At 41.8% G+C, this 21,473-nt stretch overlaps 1 protein-coding gene across 4 annotated transcripts in view; it reads right to left on the bottom strand.

Moving 5' to 3' along the window:
• Positions 1-21,473, bottom strand: part of FILIP1 (filamin A interacting protein 1) — a 114,285-nt gene that overhangs the window by 3,322 nt on the left and 89,490 nt on the right. For 2 of the 4 annotated variants that reach the window (XM_069851328.1, XM_069851329.1), the window contains 2 exons: positions 14,647-17,452; positions 6,055-6,278 (listed from right to left, as the gene is read on the bottom strand). In XM_069851328.1, the coding sequence (XP_069707429.1) occupies positions 6,072-6,278; positions 14,647-17,452 (3,013 nt within the window). In that variant the 3' untranslated portion in view covers positions 6,055-6,071. The remainder of the gene's footprint in view (positions 1-6,054; positions 6,279-14,646; positions 17,453-21,473) is intronic. The other 2 variants (XM_069851330.1, XM_069851331.1) reach the window with 2 other exon arrangements.

Genomic DNA, 21,473 nt, shown 5'->3' with positions numbered 1-21,473 from the left:
AAATACAGCAATTATGCAAAAAGTAGGAGAAATAATTAAAAAAATCAAGTAATTTCCACTTCTACTATCTATTTGTTCATACATTTCTTATACACATGTGTATGAAGCCTGAGTTTTTTCTAACAGTTTCTTGGTATTTAAAATGTTCATATAAATAAATATATGTATTTATACACACACACTGTAGTTAGTAAAAGAGACATCCAAGCAGTTACTCAACTAAAATTGTAATAGATTTTTTCAGAGTTCTGTAGGACTAACCTCTATAGAAATATGATTATACCTGTAAGGTACGATTTCATAATTTTTTCTAGTGCTATACATACAAACATTTCAAGGAGCTAAGAATTCACTTAAACAAAACAACTGATTTTAAGAAAAAAACCAAAGTTATTGTAGAACGGTTGATTCTGCTTTCAGTCCCACTGATATAAGTCAAAACTTCTCTGGGAAACACATCATTAATAGCTGACTATCAAACTACCAGTTCATATAATGAAACACATCAACTGACATTTTAACATAGAGAGTTTAATTTCATCTTACAATATATACAAACGAACAACACCAGATAATACAAAAAAACAGTGTGTACCACAGACAACACATGCCCGGGTGACAGAAAGGAACCATACATCAGTATTTCTATTTTTTTAAATCCTGTTGAAGAAAGATTATAAAGTGGAGAACCATTCATACCTGAGTGTTTTATACCTGACTCTCAGAGCTGATAGCTCTATATCTGAGAGGAGTTAACCCTGACTGCATCTTCCAAAAAGCCAAGTACAAGCAGTGTGAAGGGAGTAAAAAAGATTCTGTAATAAGAAATGTGGCATATAGTTTTACCTGAGAGCTCAGGCAAAATTACAGGAAATAGGGTAACTCACACTGATGCAGGGGAGAAAAACATTCCCCTAAATGAAAACAAGTTCAAAAGATGAGCTCATAGAAACTCTTGCCAGCAAACTACAGGCTTCAAAGCAGCTCAATGAAATCAGCCACTGATGTGTGATGGGAACATATAATTGGTCTGAAAATTGTCCCGACTGTTGCAGCTTATGTCAGGCACCTGAAACCCAGCAGGACAGTAGCTTACTCTCATTAAAGACATGCTTTTCCACATCTGATCAGAATCACTGAATATTCTGTCAACACGAGGCATGTTTTATAACGTGTGTAACATATTTCAGGCAGTAACATGTGACTTGGTGTAAAAATGGCATGAATGAGCATGTTAATATGATGCTAATTGCTATGTGCTGCAGGTGGTTCGAGGTTTAAATATTGAACCATGCATATCCAGAAGACTCAGAAAGCGTTCCTTGTTTTTTTGAAAAATTGCACTAATGAGTGTCACAAAAGGAAAAAAAAAGGGTGGAAAAAAAAAATCTCTGTTCTTCTATTATTTACTTAGCAAGTTTACTGATCTGAGAGAAATCCCCCAGGCATTAGGGATGAAGTTCTATGCTCCTCATATTCAGTCGCACTTACTCAAATGTATTGCTCTGCTAATGACTCTGTTCGCAATACTACTGTGTAATGGAACAGTCATTGAGGTGACTGTGACTGGATCTTTTCTAGGGAACACAGTGGAAAACTTAGGAACAAAATATAAAGTTAGAGAACTGAAGGTGCACCTTCTCAGTCCCTGTGTGTTGCTTGTGAATGGGTTGGCCCTTTCCCTGCTCTTCCCCCTTTCCACCTTGCTGCTGTCTTCAGCCTTGTTCCCACTGCCGGGCTTGGGTTATTGCAACTGCTTATATGGCTTCACAGTCAGGAGCAGGGCGTCTCTCCAACTAACATCGAATCCTACCAAAATGACAAAGATTGGTTCTCATCTAGCCCAGTTCCTGTTAAAGCACTGTAATTATCATTATTACTCTGAGTTGAGTGCATTTTGCTACTGAAACTGTTTCACTTCATTAAAAGAAAAAGTCAATACAAAGAAAGAGAGAGAAAACATGAGGATGAGTCATTCTAGACGATCACCTGGGCAGAGAAAGGTTTGGTTCCTGCATTGTTATCCAGTAACACAGAATACACAAGAAGCTCTTAAATAAAGGCCCTAATGTTTTCCTGTGGATTGGTGTCTCAGTCTGATTCTTTGTTGCCAAGTAAATTCCCAGGTTTGAACAAAGCTTGTCCTTGTGGTGTTCCTGATATCACACTCTTGTGTTCATTCTTTGATGTTGTATGAAGGTGAGCTCACCCTACATTCTTCCACACAGTGGGGCACTCCTAAGGTCTTGCTCCTCTTCTTTGTCACACTTTTCATTAAACTGGAAGAACTTGTTCTGGAGACCCCTATTGCTTTGTCAGGTTTGGTTGAAATTGATTGATGTGTTCGGTGGTATTCAACGAAGGACAGATAGAGGGATGGGTGAACAGAGACGCTTCATCTTATAAGCCTTCTTTTGAAAAGGACAGGCTCTAAGGCTGCCTTTGGAAAAGAGACCAGAATCCTGGGGACTCCTTCTTCCTAGTTCAGTAAGCTGACCACTCAACCACTCTCTTGTTTCTGCTCAGTGAATACTGAAGCCCTCCATGCAGAACGGCACAGCCTTTACAGGAGGGAATGAGAAAGCCATCTCCGTCCCCCTCAGCTGTCTGTCATTGGTGAAACTGGCTGGAGCTGGCATGGGTTTGAGTCTCCTCTGAGAGAGGAGGGACCCGACTCCTAGCTTTGAAGAAAGGTTTCAATCAAAATCTTTGTAAAGTAAGCAGCACTGCCCCAACATTTGTGTGGTATTTGATCTACTAGAAGACATTCATGATTCACTTTAAAACAGCCCCTGGTTTCCTACACCTTCCTTCTCTCTTTTTTCTGTCCTGAGAGCCTGGAACTAAGCTATGTTAAAGCTAACCTTTGTGCTTTCTGACAGATTCCTTTTAGTTCAGATCAGTTCCCCAGTTAGGTTCAAACACTTGTGCCAGCTCAAGGGAACCACATGGAAGTGAGTACTTTCATGTCTGGAGGTGACAAAGAGAAGACCACAGCTTTTGACTCCAGTGTGGAGTTACATCCTGACTTTAAGTGACCATGAAATTGTGGCTTGACTCAAAGCCCTTAGAGGAAATACAAGAATACCTAGATTATGGATCTCAGTTAGGTTCAGAAGCTGCAGTGCTAGTTAAGTCACAACTGAAACACCGATTAGACAAGTACAGTGGAAGAACTTCAGGAAAGTCTTCAGGATGCCTCTGGGGCTTAGGCACCATCTTTAGACTTGGTTGTCTAAATTGCCTTCTGGAGCCAACCTACTGAATGGAGGATCTTCCTGTAGTCACTAAACATAACTGTCTTCACATTCAGAGGAAATTCAAATATAATAAAAATATTTATACTTCAACTTTTAAGACTTCTGAACTACAGGCTTTCTTTTTTCTTCATCTTACCCTTTTACCTTTAAGAAACAAGAATCTCAGATCAATTAAAACAGATGTTAAACACTATGAGTACAATTAAATACCTACTTTTAGCTATTGTTAAAATCAGTTGCCTGATTCCAACTCTTTAGGCTTCTGCTATGGAGCAAAAGTTCCTTTTTGTTGTGCTGCCCCCAGGAAAAATAATAGGAACCTCACTCTGACCTGTCTGGAATTTCTTGAGTCCATCTCACAAAATACTACTGACTCCACAAGAGTAATCCCCAGCTGCAGTTCTGATTCAGTTGTTCTAATCCATGTGTCCTGGATTTTAGGTCCTGTAAGGCTGGCTTGTTTCTTCAGGTTTCTTAGGTCTCAGGCAAAACAAACACATTTTTCAACAACAGGCACACACAAAATATTGCCTTGCGTATAGCAACAGTTAACTAAGAATCTAAGTTTCTTTGAAACAAGGCTCTGGAACTGAAAGCTTAAGGCAGCTGTAGTTCATCACCGTATCTAGTCACATTAACTTGGGGCTCATGTTTGCAGTATTAAGTGACTGTTTTGACCTGAAGACTTGCTTCAGTGCCTGTATTTATAATGAATATCCAGCAAAAAAAAATCTCTTAATAATGTGTTTTCTTCAAACATCTACTAAAACATCTATATTACAATAAGAACAGTAAGATTTCAGCAACAATTTATTAACAAATTAAGGCATTTAAGTGATAATTATTGGTTGAGAGGATCTAATGTATTTCTGGCATAGTAACTCACATTGTTTGCTGATTCCAGTTTCCAAGTTTTATCTGAAATAGTGGGAATTCAGTGTTATGCAAAATGCTACTAATAAGAACCTGATTTTCAGATGCCATAGGAACCAGAACCATAAAATTAATGGGTATTGCAGATGCTGCACATGTAATACTTGAAATCTATTTCTTTTCTGATGTGGCAACAGCTTTTATACCAGACAAAATGCCCTTCGTGTAAGTAATAAAATGCCAGCTTTACTCTGGGATAGCAGCCATATCTGGATCTTAAATTGGAGAGCAATGCAAAGTGCAGACTGAAGACTAAACATTGCTTGGACTGAATATAATTTTATTGACCCTCTGTGGTAGCTTCTTCCATCAAATCTTCTCTCCCAGACTGAAATCCATATAATATTTCACCCACTGGTGCGTTTTCTTTTCTGTGAATTCTATTTATTATTTATTAGTGGTCTTCCTGCCTCCCCCTCTGAAAGCTATTCATAACCATTTTTTTAGCTTGCTGTGGTGGTTGAGGTATTAGATAAACATTAAAACCTTCGTTCATCAGTCTGCCCTATTTCTTTTGGTTGTGACTTTCTTCTTCAGAAATTGATCACCTAGTGGAAATGTCCTTTAATAACTTTACTGTTATTAAATAAACAATCACAATGATCACCAGCCTCCACACCATTTCCATGCTGGAACAACTCCTTACAACATGCTTAAAAATGCAAACACATAGATGAAGAAATCACAAAGAGGGAAGGAAAAACAATGGTGTTGTGAGGTGGTACATATTAAAGACAAAATATTTCTGAGAACGGAGAGTAACTTCCATACCAAACCCTATCTTTTTCACTGTCTATACCTGAGCTGTGCCTTCAGACAGCAATTTCTGCCACGTGTAGTTTGTGCTGACTTCCCCTCTGGGACACAAGGATGCTTGTCCACTAAGGTTTAAATATAACACAAGTTAATCCAATCAGGAAAATTGAAAGCCTAGTGAAATCAATGGAGTGACTTGCTTCGTAGCCTTTAGGGGTATTTGGAGCAGGCAAAAATGGTCTGTATTGATTTTAGCCAGATTACTGTTTCTCAGACTTTTTCTAATGACTAGACACCTTTTGGCTTACTTGCCTTATTCCCAACACGGAGCTGGCAGTATCCTAGAATGTGTAAGTCAGGGACCTGGTTGTAAGTACTGTCCACAAGTGTTAACCCTCCTCTGAAAGAAATAAGCTGCTGCTTAGCACTGCTGCTGCCAAACGTTGTGCAACCTCCCTATATCCTTGAATTTTGTAACCGCCTTGAGAAAGGAGCTCACTCACTGGTGAGAAACACCAGTTTGCATGGAACACACTCAGAGAGCAGGCTGGTCACACAGTGCCCATCCTTTCTCTCTTCCCCTCCCTCCCACACCCGAGGTACTAGTTTTCACTAAAACAGCACCTCAAGTGTTCTGTCTCCTGGCACTGCTTCCCTAGGAAATGTGGCATCTCAATAATGTGATCACAGGCAGAAAAGAAAGTGCCCCATGCAGTAGCAGAGGTAGGAAGTGATCCATTAAAGTGGAAGACAAACTAGTAAAAGTGACCAAACTTCCTTCGATCTATTAAAAAGTGACCAAATCTATCATTAAGAAGTCCTGAACCAGATTAATAACCTAGCGCAGTTGCCTCATTCTCACTTCCTAGGCTGAAAATCTTCCTGGTCTACAACTGCCTTTTTAGTGGCCTTTTTTTTATTTTTTTGCTTTTTTAAACTTCAGTAAGAAAACAAAAGGTTGTTGTTATTTTTAAGTAGTGAATGCACACAGTTATTAGTTTGTTGTAAGTGACAGCTGCAGAACTTCATTAGTACAGGCAAATGTGAGCAACTACACAGACAAGGGGCTGACTTCCATGGTAGCAGTAAAACCTGCAGAACGTACCCCCTGAGCCACCGCCATCAGCCCTGACCCCCGCCCAGGGATGCAGAGCTGCTGGCTGAAGATTTCTTCAGTTCTATTTTCATAGACTGAGTCTCGGCACGAGGCTCGAATTTTGTCACATTTCCTGCTCCTGGGGCTGCCACTACTGGCTTTCCTGCTTTCATACCTTTTGACACAGGAATGCGGGTGGGTGTAGGTCTCGGGGATGACCCATCCAGTCCTGTCTGCAAAAGAGTGAGACAGAGCGAAATTACATGAACGGAGGATACATATATGCTTCTCATATATGCTCATCATATACTTTTTACTGGTTCTTCATTTACCTCTCAAGCAACCGTGTCCCAAATCAGGCCTATCGGCAAATTAATATTCACATTCAGAACCTGGCCATAGCACATAGAGATAGAGTAAGGCCAAAGGTACCATCAGGATCAGAGCTGAGGTCCAGTGTTTTGGATTAAGATGTCATAGAGATGTGATTCCCTGCAAAATTTTGATTCCACAGCATGACACAGTGCAGGACAGCCTTAAAGGCTACCAAAATGCTGGCTTAGCTGTCAGACAGGTACAATATTAGTGCAGGGAGGCTCTGCAAAGAGATCTGAACAGGCTGGACCGCTGGGCTGACACCAATGGCATGAGGTTTAACAAGGCCAAATGCCAGGTCCTGCACTTGGCGCACAACAACCCTATGCAGTGCTACAGACCAGAAGTCTGTCTGGAAAGCTGCTTGGAGGAGAAGGACCTGGGGGTGTTGGTTGAAAACCAACTGACCATGAGCCAGCAGTGTGCCCAGGTGGCCAAGAAGGCCAATGGCATCTTGGCTTGTATCAGAAACAGCGTGACCAGCAGGTCCAGGGAGGTTATCCTCCCTCTGTACTCGGCACTGGTGAGACCGCTCCTTGAATCCTGTGTTCAGTTCTGGGCCCCTCACCACAAGAAGGATGTTGAGGCTCTGGAGAGAGTCCAGAGAAGAGCAACAAAGCTGGTGAAGGGGCTGGAGAACAGGCCTTGTGAGGAGCGGCTGAGAGAGCTGGGGTTGTTTAGGCTGGAGAAGAGGAGGCTGAGGGGAGACCTCATTGCTCTCTACAACTACCTGAATGGAAGTTGTAGAGAGGAGGGAGCTGGCCTCTTGTCCCAAGGGACAGGACAAGAGGGAATGGCCTCAGGCTGCACCAAGGGAGGTTTCCACCTCAGGAGGTTTCCTGATATCCAAGGCTGGATATCAGGAAAAATTTTTTCACAGAAAGGGTCACTGGGCACTGGCAGCGGCTGCCCAGGGAGGTGTTTATAAGAGGGGTAGACAAGGTGCTCAGGGACATGGTTTAGTGGCTGATAGGAATGGTTGGACTTGATAATTCAAGAGGTCTTTTCCAACCTGGCAATTCTATGATTCTATGATTCTGTCTTGCACAGAGGCTACCATGGGCCCTCAAAATAGTACAGCCATGTAAGGCTAGTGCTGAACCCAGAGTAACTGCCATACTTTCAGTGCTGCAGCAACATTTCCCAGCACTACAGATAAAATTGAACTTAGCTTCCCACCCAAAGTATGGCGGGGCCACGGCTGGGGCCACTTATTTCTGCACCGGGAAGTGCAGGGAGCTGGGAGTGACAGAGGGCAATAATTTGGATTTCCTTTTCCCGTGGCTGTGGGAGAAGGAACATGGAAGAGGGCTTTCCCCCTCCAAGCTCTCGCCACAGCTTGATGAACTCTGGTGAGGGTGAAGCAGGCAGCCCAGAGTTCCAGGGATACCTCAAGGCAGTGCAGACATAAATCATTTTACTACCTCTGCCAACTTGCCATCCTGGAGAAGAGCCTACCAAGCACACATATCCTAAGGTTTGGGGGCTTCAGAATGAAAAAAAAAGGCCTTGGGAAATTTTTAATGTTCCTTCTGTATGGAATCCAATTGAGGACCCAAGCATGAAGCTGGCAGATACAACATAATTCCTGAGATCTGTGCCATCTGGAGCTCCAGCTAGATGCCAGGCTGGCTATCGTAGGGCTTTGAAAATGGCAGTCAGTACATACATTTAGGCAACTGAATCCCCCTGTGTAAACCCGCAATGTGCACTTGGATAAGGCAAGAGGATTCAACAGGGCCAACTAGACTTTTCTGTCTCCATTGGCCAGATAATGTTGCACGTACTTGGCAGAGCCAAACCTGGAAGCTATCTTTAATCAACCATGACCTAAAGAAAATACTTAAAAGCATGACAGTTCTGTGAGGAAAACGTGTTCTACCTTCTGCAGCGTGCAATACAGACACAAACGTTAACGGTGACAACTTCACTGTCTCAGCTGAATTTCAAATGTGACTTATTTCTGTTCAGATACCAAGACTTTGATCTCACAAAACAGAACACTTTTCATAAGATCCCGCAATCCTAGCTAGACCCATCGACAAAATGATTAAATTCTGCAATTTATGACCTGCAAGCAAAATTAAACTAAGCTGCTGGAATAGACTGGATAAGGAGTTTGTGTTGAATGCAACACGTATTTGCACATTTGCTTAAAAATGCTTCTACAAAATGCTCCGTGAAGGAGCAGTTTTCTCTCTCGAAGGAATTCCAGCCAGTAGCATCAGAGCCTTCTGTCTGCATCCTGAGTATTCAAAGGAAAACCATTCCTTAATCTTCTAAGAACAGTTCAAAACCCCATGTGTACACAAAAAAAAAATCACAATTGGAAAACTTGAATGCTGTCTGCCCGGCAGGAAGGAAGCCATTTTCAATAACTAAAAGCAACATTTACAATAGGAGTCTAAAGGGTAATATGGAACTCACATGTAGATGTCAAAACAAGTTAGAGCCATACAATTCTGTAGGGCAAAACATGCAAATGCATTCCATCAGCCTTGGAAAATACGTCAACATCCCAGGGAACCCAAATGACAAACATCTTGTACTCCTTGAAAGAGCTGCACAGTGTGTAAACATGAGGCAATCAAATGAAGTAGCTGGAATCTCAGGCATTTCTTCAGCTTTATTCACATGTAAATTATTAACTAAGGATTTGGGGGCTTTCAAGTTACTCATTTCAAGCCTAAATCACTCAAAAGCACTTTGAAAAGAACTCTAACTAGCTTTACATTTCTTAGTTGCCTTCCTCTCTCACTTGCTTTAAATTTCTTAGTTGCCTTCCTTACAGCATACTAACATGCTTATCATATTGAAGCTAATGCCTGCTTCACACACAGCAGCAAAAGCATTTTGTGTTCGCCAAGTGAACTGGCACAAAGGTGGCTCTTGAGCAAGCCATCCTCTTTGGTGAGAGCGATAGGATAAGCAAGCAGTGGACGCGCTCTGGTACGTGTCTGTAGCGTTTGTGGCTGTGAACCCACACGACTGTCTGTCTCTTGATCATTTTTTACAAGGACAAAGCTCGAAGTAGTTCCCTCCAGCCCTGTTTGTCTGTAGGCTGCTGTCTTCTAGCTGATTTGGAATTTTGCTCCAACCAGAAACCGAGTCTTAGCTCCATGGGATGTAGAGTGACTGTGGCTGGCTCTGAATGGGCAGAGCATGGTGCTGGAACAGCACAGGGGGCCACAGCAAGGTTAGAAAATACAGTACTGAGAGCGAGATAAATACATGCAGCTGCTAAGCTCCTTAGGTCGATAATCATTGCTCGATGCAGAAAGGGAGTTGCAGTAAGGTTGGACAGTCCCATTAAAGGAAGAAAAGCATTCAAATATACAGAACATCTAGTGTGATTTAGTGGTTTATAACAGATCCTGTTTATTGCAGTTTATTGACATGCAAGAGTGCTTTCATGCATGCATTTACTTTTGGAATTTTCTCATTAAAAAACAAGTGCTTTTTAGAATCATAGAATAGTTTGGGTTGGAAGGGACCACTGCCATGGGCAGGGACATCCCATCAGCCCGGGCTGCCCAAGGCCCCATGGAACCTGGCCTTGAACACCTCCAGGGATGGGGCAGCCACAGCTTCCCTGGGCAACCTGTGCCAGCGTCTCACCGCTCTCATAGTGAAGAAATTCTTCCTTATGTCTAGTCTAAATCTGCCTCTCTCCAATTTATAGTCATTGCCCCTAGTCCTATCACTACAAGCCTTTGTAAGCAGCTTTCTTGTAGGTCTCCTTCAGGTACTGGAAGGTACCTTCCAGATACTTGTTCTCGATCAAGTCAAGAACCAGATTACCCTGGACAGAAATGGTTCAGTTCAGTGATGGACACAGTTGTCTAGTGTTCTGCACAGGGCTGATAGGTAAGATAGAAGACTCAAGGAAACCTGCAGCCTCCGATAAAGCTGCTGGAAGTTAGGTAGGCTGCTTGGCAGCACTTAATGACAGTACAGTAGTATATTCTGGCAATTGAATCCCGAAAGGGCGGGACCTGAGATGTAGCCAACAGAGTCAGTGGTGCCCAGTGGGCAATTCAGCTCACACTGAAGCTGGCAGCATCTCAGCTGAATCATTCTCCAGTCTCCATGGAGCCAGCACACGGAGCTCGGTGCTGACAAGCAGACTAATGACTAGGGACTGACTCAGTTGCCCAGACTGAGGCATCTCGTGCCATCTGAGGCATCCCATCAGCTTCCACTGCAGAAAGGTACAGGTCTGTGTTATACACTGCAGCCTTATCTACATTTCTTAGCTGCCACGGGGCATGCAGATGGCACCAGACATCTCTATGTGGGCAAGTGAGCTGTCCTTTGGGTATTTAGTAACTATAAGAGGAGCTTAGAGCATATATGGAACACCTACAAAGAACAAAATGATTTCAAACTGCATGCTGCCCAAATGCAAGTAGCCTTATAGCTGCTTTAACATGTGCCCAGTTAGCTCTGGCACCCAACAGCCTTTCAGCTGTACCCCACTGCCTCAGTCACAGAATGTTCTGCACGGTTGGTGTCGTGCCACTATCCTGGCTCTGCTGCAGCAAGGATTCCCTCTGCTCCCTGTAGATTTGCATGTCACTGGATTCACTGTGTACCCCTGGCACTGGATGCCAGTGTTGCAGGAGGTGGGAAGCACAGGGATTAAGTGATGATACGACTGGCACCCATCCTGGTAGCTGAACAAAATCTGAATTCACAAGCAATCCCACAGACAAATGTAAGGCCAAAACAAAACAAAACAAAACCAGGATATAGGCACCACAGCTGTTTTTTCCCCAAAGACTGTTTGGTTTTATTCTGTTTTTTTTCCAATGTAAATTATACGAACTGTCCCGCAAACGGGGACTTGGGCTGATGTGCTAAGGCAAGACTAACAACCAGGCTACAGTTTCAGGCTCATTTTGGTCTGCGTATCTATGGTCTCATAACCATAGAATCACAGAATAGTTCGGGTCGAAAGGGACCTTAAAGAACATCTAGTTCCAAACCCTCTGCCATGGGCAGGGACACGTCCCACTAGATCAAGCTGCTCAACCTTGAATTTTTGGTTGTGCTGTGGGCCATCTGTAATTTAAAAATATCCGCTAGGTCTGCTAGGGTAGTCCAAGTATTCTCCTGGGATTGGTTTTGACTCTAATCAAGCTAAGGAGGACCAGAACCCAATGTTTCCACTTCTATAGCCCAATTCCATAGGGTATCATATAAAAGGTGGTTTACCAGCCTAGGTTTTGGTTCTTTTTTTTTAATCAAAGTGGCAATGGTTCTGTGTAAATGAAGAAATCAATCCAACTGGTCTAACAATCTCTATCACATCAGCACTGGGATCCAGGATGCATCAAACCTCCTGCTGTGGTGACACCTGCGGGGCTGGACCATGCGGGGGGTGGCGCTGATGTGATGAGTTCAGCTGCTCAGCTGTCTGGCCTTGGGAAGAAAAACAAAACATCTCTAAAACGTTTGGGTCCAGCAAGTCCAGGTGTCACTGGAGACTGAGTTACTGAGCAGTTCCTTTTTTTGTTGATCATTCTGGTTAAATTCTCCTTCAGGTGCCTGTGACTTTCTTTGGATCAGGGTCCCATTTTATCCAAATAAAACATGTTGCAGACTCAGAACAGGACTTGGATCATGGGAATATAAATCTCTAACTACTCTAAAGCATATGTTGGTGTAAATAAACAAAACCGTAACACCCTTTAGTCCATGGGATTCAAAAATCATGACTATCCATCATGATTTTAGGCCCACATATGCACAGGGAGACACCGCAGCTCTGACTGAACCTTTAAAAGCACCATGTGTGCACCTTAAAATTCACTTCACCTGCAGTACTGAAGATAACTATAAATTCAAATTGGAAGAAGAGTTAAATGTTTTCAAACATGAAAACAGTAACTGCAAATTTATTTTAGCAACAGAGAAGAGCTAGGAACTTCAGTGTACTTTCCCCTTTGTACCTGGCACTGCATTAGTACATTGTACATTGTATGAGGACAGCTAAGAAAAATATTTAAACCAAGTGAGCTAAGAAAAGCAGTTTTATATCAGTTTGTCTTTGATTCTATGAACTTAAACACTCAAAATTATATCAATGGTGGTTTATTCTAGTGTTACTAAGTAAATGTTTGCCCCTTGTTTTTTCTGACTAGGGGTATTGAAATGTGTTTGTAAAGTAGTCATTTGCAAAAGAGATGGTGAATATACAACTTCTAATTTTTTTTCATGGGGTAGAGGTGGAAAGGTACATTTGCACTTGTTAGAAGCTCCCTGTTCATCTGACTAGGGACTTCAAGAAGCAAAGGAAAGCATGAGATAAAGTAAATCTTACAGTTGAACTATTTTCATTACATTCCAAATCTGGGAGGAAGAAGTGAAGAAAGAAGTCACTTTTTAGCCAGATGAAAACAAAACCAAAAAAGTTTTGTCTGTCATGGTTCAGTGCATCATCACAGCAGAGACAGACATCTAGTAAAAAAAGAATGAAGAACTCTGAAAAAAAAATTTCCAAGCTTCCGAAAGACAGAGAAGTTTGTAAATTAATTAGTTCAAGACTTCTTAAAAAATGAACTTGCCTGTAGTATGTAGAAAAATACTGCACTGTAAAGTATCTACAGTACATTATATATATGGGGAGAGAGAAAGCATGCATGTGCAATCCCAAAAGGATCCATATGATGACTGGAAGTTTTCTTAAGCGAGGGAAATGGGAATGATAGCCTCACTCCAAAAGTGTGGAACTGTATCTTGAATACCCTTTGACATTTCAGCTTGGAAAGAGATGCCTGAAGAGGCTTGTTGTAGGGGTCTGCAGACTCCTGAGCAGCACAGACAAATGAACAGGGGTGACTATTCAGTATTTGTCAAGATACAAGAAAGAGGCTGTAAGCAATGAAGGTATTGCATAAAAGGTATTGAACAAAAGAGCATTTTTCCCAGAGCCCACAGCTAAATTCACTGCCCCCTGATGTTGCGGAAACAACAGCATAAATGAGTTCAAAAAGCAATTAGAAGAATAAATAGAAGAAAACTTAGCCATGGTCTATTAAATACAAAGATGTGGCTACAGGCCCTGGTTCAGAAAGAAATGCCCACCTACTGCCAAAAACTAGGAACAGACACCGAGGGAAACATTTCTGCATGTTTACCCACTTAAAATAATCTTCCCCTAAGCATCTGCTACAAGCTCTGTCTAGCTAGATAATCTTTTGCACTAATACACTACTGCTGGTTTTATAGTTCAGTTAAGTTCTTCTTTCTCGGGGTATTTTCAGCTAAAGTAATGCAAAACCATGTCCAATAACAAACTTAAGGGGAGGAATATCAACAAATATTGTCCAATATGTTTAAAGACAAAGGTTGAGACACAGATTTAAATACAAAAAAAGGAGCTGGGAAACTACCACAGAGGCTCAGAGAGAAAGCAGCAAAAAATATGCTGAGTAAGGTCCATTTTAATACAACATTTATAGAATTGAGAATTTCAGAGGAACAGAATGAGCCTTACTATTCACTGGCTGAAAGAGGTTTGGAACTGTAAGCAACAGTACCGTGTCTGCCTATTTATTTCTTCGGTGTTCAGTATTATAGGTGATATTAACTGAATTGGAATTATAATAGGATTCTACAGAAGAAATACCAGCCTGCATGATCAGACTTCTAAGACCGACCAGCTGGGCCAAAAATCATTGAATATTTTCAGAAGTCTGAAATTGCACCAAATAACAAAAATACAGTTTCCCGCTCTGTCATCACCATCATTCTTTGTCCCTCTATGCCTCTCATTTGCAATTTTACAGGATTGCCACTATGAAATTACCTTTAAAGGAATTTTGCAGGGACTTCCTTTGAAAGCTATTCCTTTGGGAGATCCCAAAAGTATTCCAGCATCCAACACTGGTACAAAAATACATGAAAAATACATGAATTTGGAACCTCTTGTGGCACGAGGATGGGACTCGGGTCCCACTGAGGTGCTGAGGGACATGGGTTAGTGATTGATGGGGATGGTTGGACTCAATGATCCAGTGGGTCCTTTCCAACCTGGTGATTCTGTGATTCTGTGAATCAGGAAAATTATCATTTTATAGTAAAGCTTGTATCTGAAACAAATGTAGGGAAGTGAAGAGTTTCTCCTCACCCTAGCCATTCTTTCTGGGGTCTCAAACCCAAACTATTGTTTCACTTCTCCTCACCATAAAGACTACGACATCATTAGACTATGCTGCTTACCACTGACTGTGTTCCTCGTGTGGAAGACGTTGTAACAGGTGTTATAGTGATAGTACTCGTCACCTTGCTTGCTGCAGGTCGCGAGGACAGGTTGTTCCGAGGCGATCGAAGGACAGTACCGGTCACAACTTCTTTCTCTGCTGCTATATTCACTGGTCTTACTGTTATTACAGGACTGGCACCATCAGGTGCAGCACTGGGAGAGCGTTTGAACTGGGAACCTAAGTGGATGTGGATTTTGTTGTCTTCTGTTGTAATAATGTTGGCATTAGCATTATACTTGCGGATTGGAGTTGGGACGGTTTGTTTTTCTGGTGTTACTTTGAAGACAGCCCTTCCCATGGTCATATCTTGTGACTGCGGAGAGACAGCGATTTCTGCCGGTGCTGCAGATGTTGATACTGTCATAATCTGAATGGGTGATGCAGGTCTGTCCGCGAAGGGTGGTCTCCCTCCCTCCGGGGATTTTTCCCTGGAGAATGTTGTTATAGTGACTGGAGATATAGAACGATCAGGGCCCATGGGACTTTCACCGCCTTTCCCTTTTTGAGGCATAATGTTGGGAGAGGGAATGATGGTTATTCGTGGCTTCTGATTTCCCAAAGTAGGAATAACAGTGGTACTTGAGAAAAATTCCTCTGAGGTTGGACTGGTTATCTCCAAAGTGGCTGTGCTGTTCTCATGGTCTGGTGTCACCCGAATATGAAGAGGTTGACCCTGCTTTGGTGAAAGAACAACCTCCCCAGGATGCGCTGGACTACCATGGGTTCGGACTCCTTTGTCAGGAGTTGCCTGAGCCCCAGTTTCCCTCTTTCTCATCCATGGTATCCACGATTTCCTCATTGCAAGTTCATTCGCTGCTGGAGGATACCTCTCGAGCACTGAAGAACGCTCCATGGGTTTTTTTAGACCTACTTGTCGCAGATTGCTCATGATGTGGTTCTCCTCCTGGAAGGATTTCCTTATAAACACTGCTGGAGTTTCTTCTTCTGCTGCTTCACTGCTTACAGCATCTGTTTGCACTCCGGTGGATGTCACAGGAACATCCACCATTCTTCGTCCATTTATGCTGGGCCTGAGAGCTCGGCTGTAACGCTTGGAAAGCTCCAGCTCTCTCGTTAGGTTCAGAACTTCCTGCCCCATACTCTTGTTTTTATTTTCTTCTTCCACAAACCTTTGCTGCAGGACTGAGTAATCAACTTGGAGCTGAGAAAGCTGGTCTTCTTTGTTCATCAGCTCATGGATTTTTTCCTTAAGAGCTTGAACTTCTGCTTTCAAATCTCTGCTTTTAGCCTCTTCCAGACGAAACCTGTGCCTCAGCTCTGCCTCCTGGCTCACTGCTTCACCTTTTTCTATTGCTTTGGTTTTGGCAATCTGGAGCTTCATCTCCTCTAGTTGTTGAGAAAGAAAGTTAGCTTTATCCTGCTCAGTCCTAAATTTCTGTTCTAGCTGATCATATTCATCTTCTGTCTTCATCAAATCTCCTTCAACCACTTCCAGTTGTTTGAGACGTTTTTTCAGCCTCTCAATTTCAACAGTAAGTTCTTTAATCTTGTTGTCCTCATGACAACCATGCTCTGGTCCTTTCCTGGCTCGACCTCTTGTAATTTCTCTTTCTACTTCCTCTATACCATCAATTCTTTTCTTTAACAGGTCAACTCTACAGCTTAGTTCAGAGGATTTTTCTTCTTCACTTCTCAGTTTGCCAATTAACTCATCCCTTTCCTTTGTCAAGCTAGACACTTTTTCCTCCATTTCAGATTTCAGTTTCAAAAATTTCTTACTTTCTTCTATCAGTTTCTCTGTTACATCCATAACTTTCCCTTGTTCAACTTTAAAACTCTTGCTTAGACCCTCAACCTTTTTCTCCTCCTGTTTTATTTTTTCCATCATATTTTTTCGTTCATCAACCAACATTACAGTAAATGACTTCAGCTTAGTAAGGTCATCTTTTAAGCTTATTTCAGCCTTTTCCAACTTGCTTTCTGATGCCTCAAGGTCTTTCACTCGAGTTTTCACCACATCCAACTCATTTATCAAATCCTTAGTCAAATTCTTTTCTTTCTCCAAGTTTAAGTGTAGCTGGGTGCATTCAGACTTACTTTTACTGAAAGCATCTTCTAGCTTCTCTAGTTCTGACATTCTTTTCTGCAGTTTTTCCACTTCAAGTTTCAACTCTTTGCTATGGTGCTCTTCCTCTTGCAGCTTATTTTTAAGCTCTTTACACTGGGATTCAGTTTTTGTGATCTCTTCATCTTTCCCCTCCATTTCAAGCACACGCTTCCGGAGGTTTTCCACTTCTGCCATTAAGCTAGAGTTCCCACATTCTCCTTTTGCTATTTTATCTCTTAGTTCTTGAAGTTCCTCTTCAGCTTTTTGAAGATTTTTGTTGGTTTCTTCTAGCTCCTCTATTCTGCGAGTTAACCCCACTAGCTTTAGCCTTAGCTGTCTATTATGTGACTCTTGATTAGCCAGTTTAGCAGTCATCTCCTCGTGTTCTTGAGAAAATGATGATGTTTTGTGTTCAAGTTCAGCCTCTAACTTCATCAGTTTTTGCCCATCTTCTTTTGTTTTTGCACTAATAATCTTAAGCTTTTCTTCTTCTTCCTTTAGTTTTTGATTTAAGTCCTGTATTTTCTGGCTTTGTTGCCCAAGTTGTTCAATATGCATTTGTCTTTCATCCACCAGCATGAGTGCAAATGATTTGAGCTTGACTAGTTCTTCTCTTAGTTTATTGAGTCTCTTTGTATGTTCTTTTTCCTTCCGGGCTTGATAGATCTTCTCCTGCTCAAGAAGTTTCTTCAACCTGAAACAAGTTAGAAGAGATGCATCACACTATAATATATATATATGTGTATGTATGCGTATTGGTGTAGTTCTCCAACTTTTAAGTCAATTTCATTTTATCAGATTTTTTTTCATTAATAACCTAGGTAGACTTTCAAGAAATAACTGCCTGCTACATGCAAATATTTTAAGTTAATTTAACTCAAAGCTATATAAACTATATAAACTATATAAAACTATATCATCTAGAAATCTGAAAAACAGTGAGATTTTATATATATATAGATAACAAATACATTAGGTTTTAATTCCTTTACATTTATTTCTCTTTTGGGATGATGTTGGTAAAAATATGTAATATCCCAAAAGTTGCTCACCAATCCATTTATACCAAACTTGTTTTACAAAGTGGTTTTCTCTTTATGTCTTGCATATAAAAAATGTATAAAATAAGATAAAAAAAGAAAACTAATTGTTATATGCAGCCATAGATAAATGGATCAGTCCTGGCTATAAATAAACCAGCAGGAGAAAATATTGTATTAGCACACAGCTGAAAAACATTTGGGCATCACGGGCATAAGAAATTAGCAGGAATATAAATCCTCAGAAAGATAATAAGGACCTACATTTTTTCCAGCCTTGCACATGCAACGTTTCAATAGAGAAATGATAAGTAATGTAAGTACTTTATATCTGTGATTTATGTTCAGGATACACTGACATCAGCACGGGAAGTGCCTGCACATACTGTAAGCACAGATGATGGTGATCCTCAGCTGACAAAGAGACACAGATAACCCAGGGATATATCCTGTACTAATGTAATTGCCTTATTGTGAAAGCAGTAATAAGACTTATAGAAGACAACACAGGTATACATGCTGAATATGTTGTGAAATGACATGCTTTTAAAACCACTGTCAAAGTATATCCAACTCCCATATGCCCTGTCAAGACACGTGTGATAATTCAAATCCACTTGCTTTGCTTACCCTGTGTCTCTAGCTTTTCAGCGTCTTTGTAACTGAGAAACACAGTGAAGCGATAACAGCAGAGCAATTCAGCACCTGTTAACTAATTTGCAACAACTGAAACACCCGCATCTTTGCAAAGATCAACTTGTATCAGTATTTCTATCTTAAATGCTGGACTGTAGATGGTAGTGGACGAAACACAGATACACATTCCTCTCTCCTGCTGCAGCAATGAAGTGGTGCAAAGAGCTCCAGGGCATAGTGGCATATACAAAGGATGTTTCAGGGAGCTCTCACCTGAACTCTAAACTTAAAACAACAGCCATATTAATCTGGTCCTCCCGCAACTGTTAATGTTTCACTCCTTGCTCCTCAGGGACCAGAATGAACAGGAACTACAAAGAAAAGCTATAAGAAAAGAGAAGGAAGTCAGAAAGCAGAACACAGGATGCAGTAGGTAGGGAAGGAGCAGGCTGAAGTATGCATTTGAAAACAAGAGTCAGATAGGATGTGGGAGTAAGAGAATAGTAGGAACCCGTGGGAGAGAGAAAAACAAACAAACTTTACAACCAACCTTGCTGGGTCAGAGATTATTCTCAAAAAAACTCTTTAGTTTTGGCAGCTCTTTGGAAAGAACTGAAAAGGCTGCTGGTGGATGCCTCAATATGGGTCAAGTCAGAATGTCAAAAGGTAAGAAAAGACCTGCTGCCACTCACAAAGCATGCACTTTTCACACTGAAGAAGGAACTTTATTTGCATGCAATATATTCCCTGGCTGCTCCACCACACTGCTTCATGCAAAAGTTTCTGCCAAGAACTCTACTCATCTTCCCCGGGCTACATTTTTAAAGAAATAGTATGCATCCTTCCACAAAATATTATTTCCCGTGACAGAACAATGTGCCCTAACCTGGTGATGCTCCAAATGACCCTTCTCCCAAAGTCATGAACATATATATGAGAATATGAGATCTCCAAAACAAGGAATGTTCCCACAGGAAATTTTAAGGTCAAACAAACAAACAAATAAATAAAAGAAACCAAAGCAGAAGATGGAAGATAGAAGAAAGCACATCACCACCTTGGTGTACCTAGCAAGACAGCCAGCACTGGGGAATAACTGGCCTGGCCCCTCTGGCAAAAGCTAAAATAAAGCACTGTAACTGTGCCAATATGTGGAGGTAAATTGGTTAACCTGTCTGTGCTGAACAAGGTAGGAAGCACTCTGCAGCATGATTTTATCCTGCCTCAGCTTTTACATGGTGAAACTAGACCACCTGAGATCTGACAAGTGGACTTCCACAGAAGATACTTGACAATGCTTCTGTTTTCCACGTCCAGGGAAACTGCTTCTAAAATCTGGTTCTGTGAGGGATGGGTGGGAAAGCAGCATCTAAATCCGTGCAGATGCTAAAGTAATAAACAAAAACTATGCCTTTTCAGTGTCACTTCTAACACTAGAAGAAAGCTGAGTTTAAGCTTGCTCCTGCTTTTCCATCTTTGCACAACTCTCATGCCCCAGTGGTTGAAGTGGAATTTCAGCAGGATTGCAAGGTGATGTTGCCCCTTCATGACTCTTATAACTAATTTATCATCAGGCTCCTCATCTGACTGCTGCTGCTAATGACCTGCATGGGCTCCAATGCAACACTAAAAGCACCTCACAGACTTAAAGCACAAGTCTCTGCAGTGTGTTATCCACAGCAACTGCACTCTGGATTGTCAAGAGGTTGAAAGTACCTGTATTCAGGGTCGAGAAGAGAAGTGGAGAGCTTTAATAATAAAACACGAAGATAAGATACAGCCAAAACACCAACAAGTCAAAAATTTGGTACCCTCAGTCCAGTACCTGTATTTGCTGTGTCAGTTTGGGGTTTTTTTTAAGAAATGGGAAGAAATACTTAGACAAAATTGGACAGTCTGCATTTATCAGTAAGAATGGTGCTGAAGCATTTATTGCACAAGGTCTCTCTGCTTCCCCTTCCCTCCTCTACGCTTCCAATTGATAATCAGAAGCAAAATGGGATGCTGATAACTGCTGAATCCTATCCCTCCAGAAAAGGGACTTCACAGAACCACACAGAATCATAGAATAACCAGGTTGGAAGAGACCCACCGGATCATCGAGTCCAACCATTCCTATCAAATGTGGCACTTTTATGTGGCACTTTTGCTTCCTTTGCTAAAATGATGGGGTTTCCCCTGTGACTAACCATACCACAGTTTTTTTCTCTACTGTGCCTTTATATAGGTGTGAGGGAGGAGGTGTTGCTCAGCTCCCCCATATCCACCAGAAAATACGCAGTGTTGCACCATCAAAACAATCTGATGGCTCTTGAGATCACAGTGTCTCATTGCCACAACCACCTCACCACCGACTACAGCTGGTGGGTCAGCAACTCCAGGATGGACAATGTGAAAGGTGGTTCCTCATGATCATTTAGGTTGGAGAAGACTTCTAAGATCATCGAGTTCAACCATAAAGCTAACACTGCAAACTCCACAATTAAACCTTGACCCTAAGCATCAAATCTCTGTGTTTTTTAAATACCTCCAGGGAGCCTATTCCACTGCTTGACAACCCTTTTGGTGAAGAAATATTTCCTACTATCTAGTTTAAACCTCCCCTGGCGCAACTTGAGGCCATTTCCTCTTGTCCTATTGCTTGTAAGGTGGGAGAAGAGACCAACATCTGCCTCGCTACAGCCTCCTTTCAGGCAGTTGTTAAAAGCAATACGGTCTCCATTCAGCCTCCTTTCCTCCAAACAACCCCAGTTGTCTCAGCCTCTCCTTCTAAGACTTGTGTTCTAGATCCTTCATCAGCTTCTTCGCCCTCCTCTGGACACGCTCCAGTGCCTCAATGTCTTCCTTGTAGCGAGGAACCCAAAACTGAACACAGTATTTGAGGTGTGCCCTCACCAGCACCAAGTACACACGGATGGTCACTTGCCTGCTTCTGCTGCTCACAGTTTCTGATACAAGCCAGGACACTATTGGCCTTCTGGGCCACCCAGACACACTGACAGATCACATTCAGATTGATGTCATCAAACAGCCCGAGGT

The sequence above is a fragment of the Phaenicophaeus curvirostris genome, chromosome 2 (genome assembly GCF_032191515.1).
Source record: "Phaenicophaeus curvirostris isolate KB17595 chromosome 2, BPBGC_Pcur_1.0, whole genome shotgun sequence".
NCBI lineage: Eukaryota > Metazoa > Chordata > Aves > Cuculiformes > Cuculidae > Phaenicophaeus > Phaenicophaeus curvirostris.
Note: the sequence above shows the minus strand (reverse complement) of the source record. Positions and strands in the feature narration are given on the sequence as shown.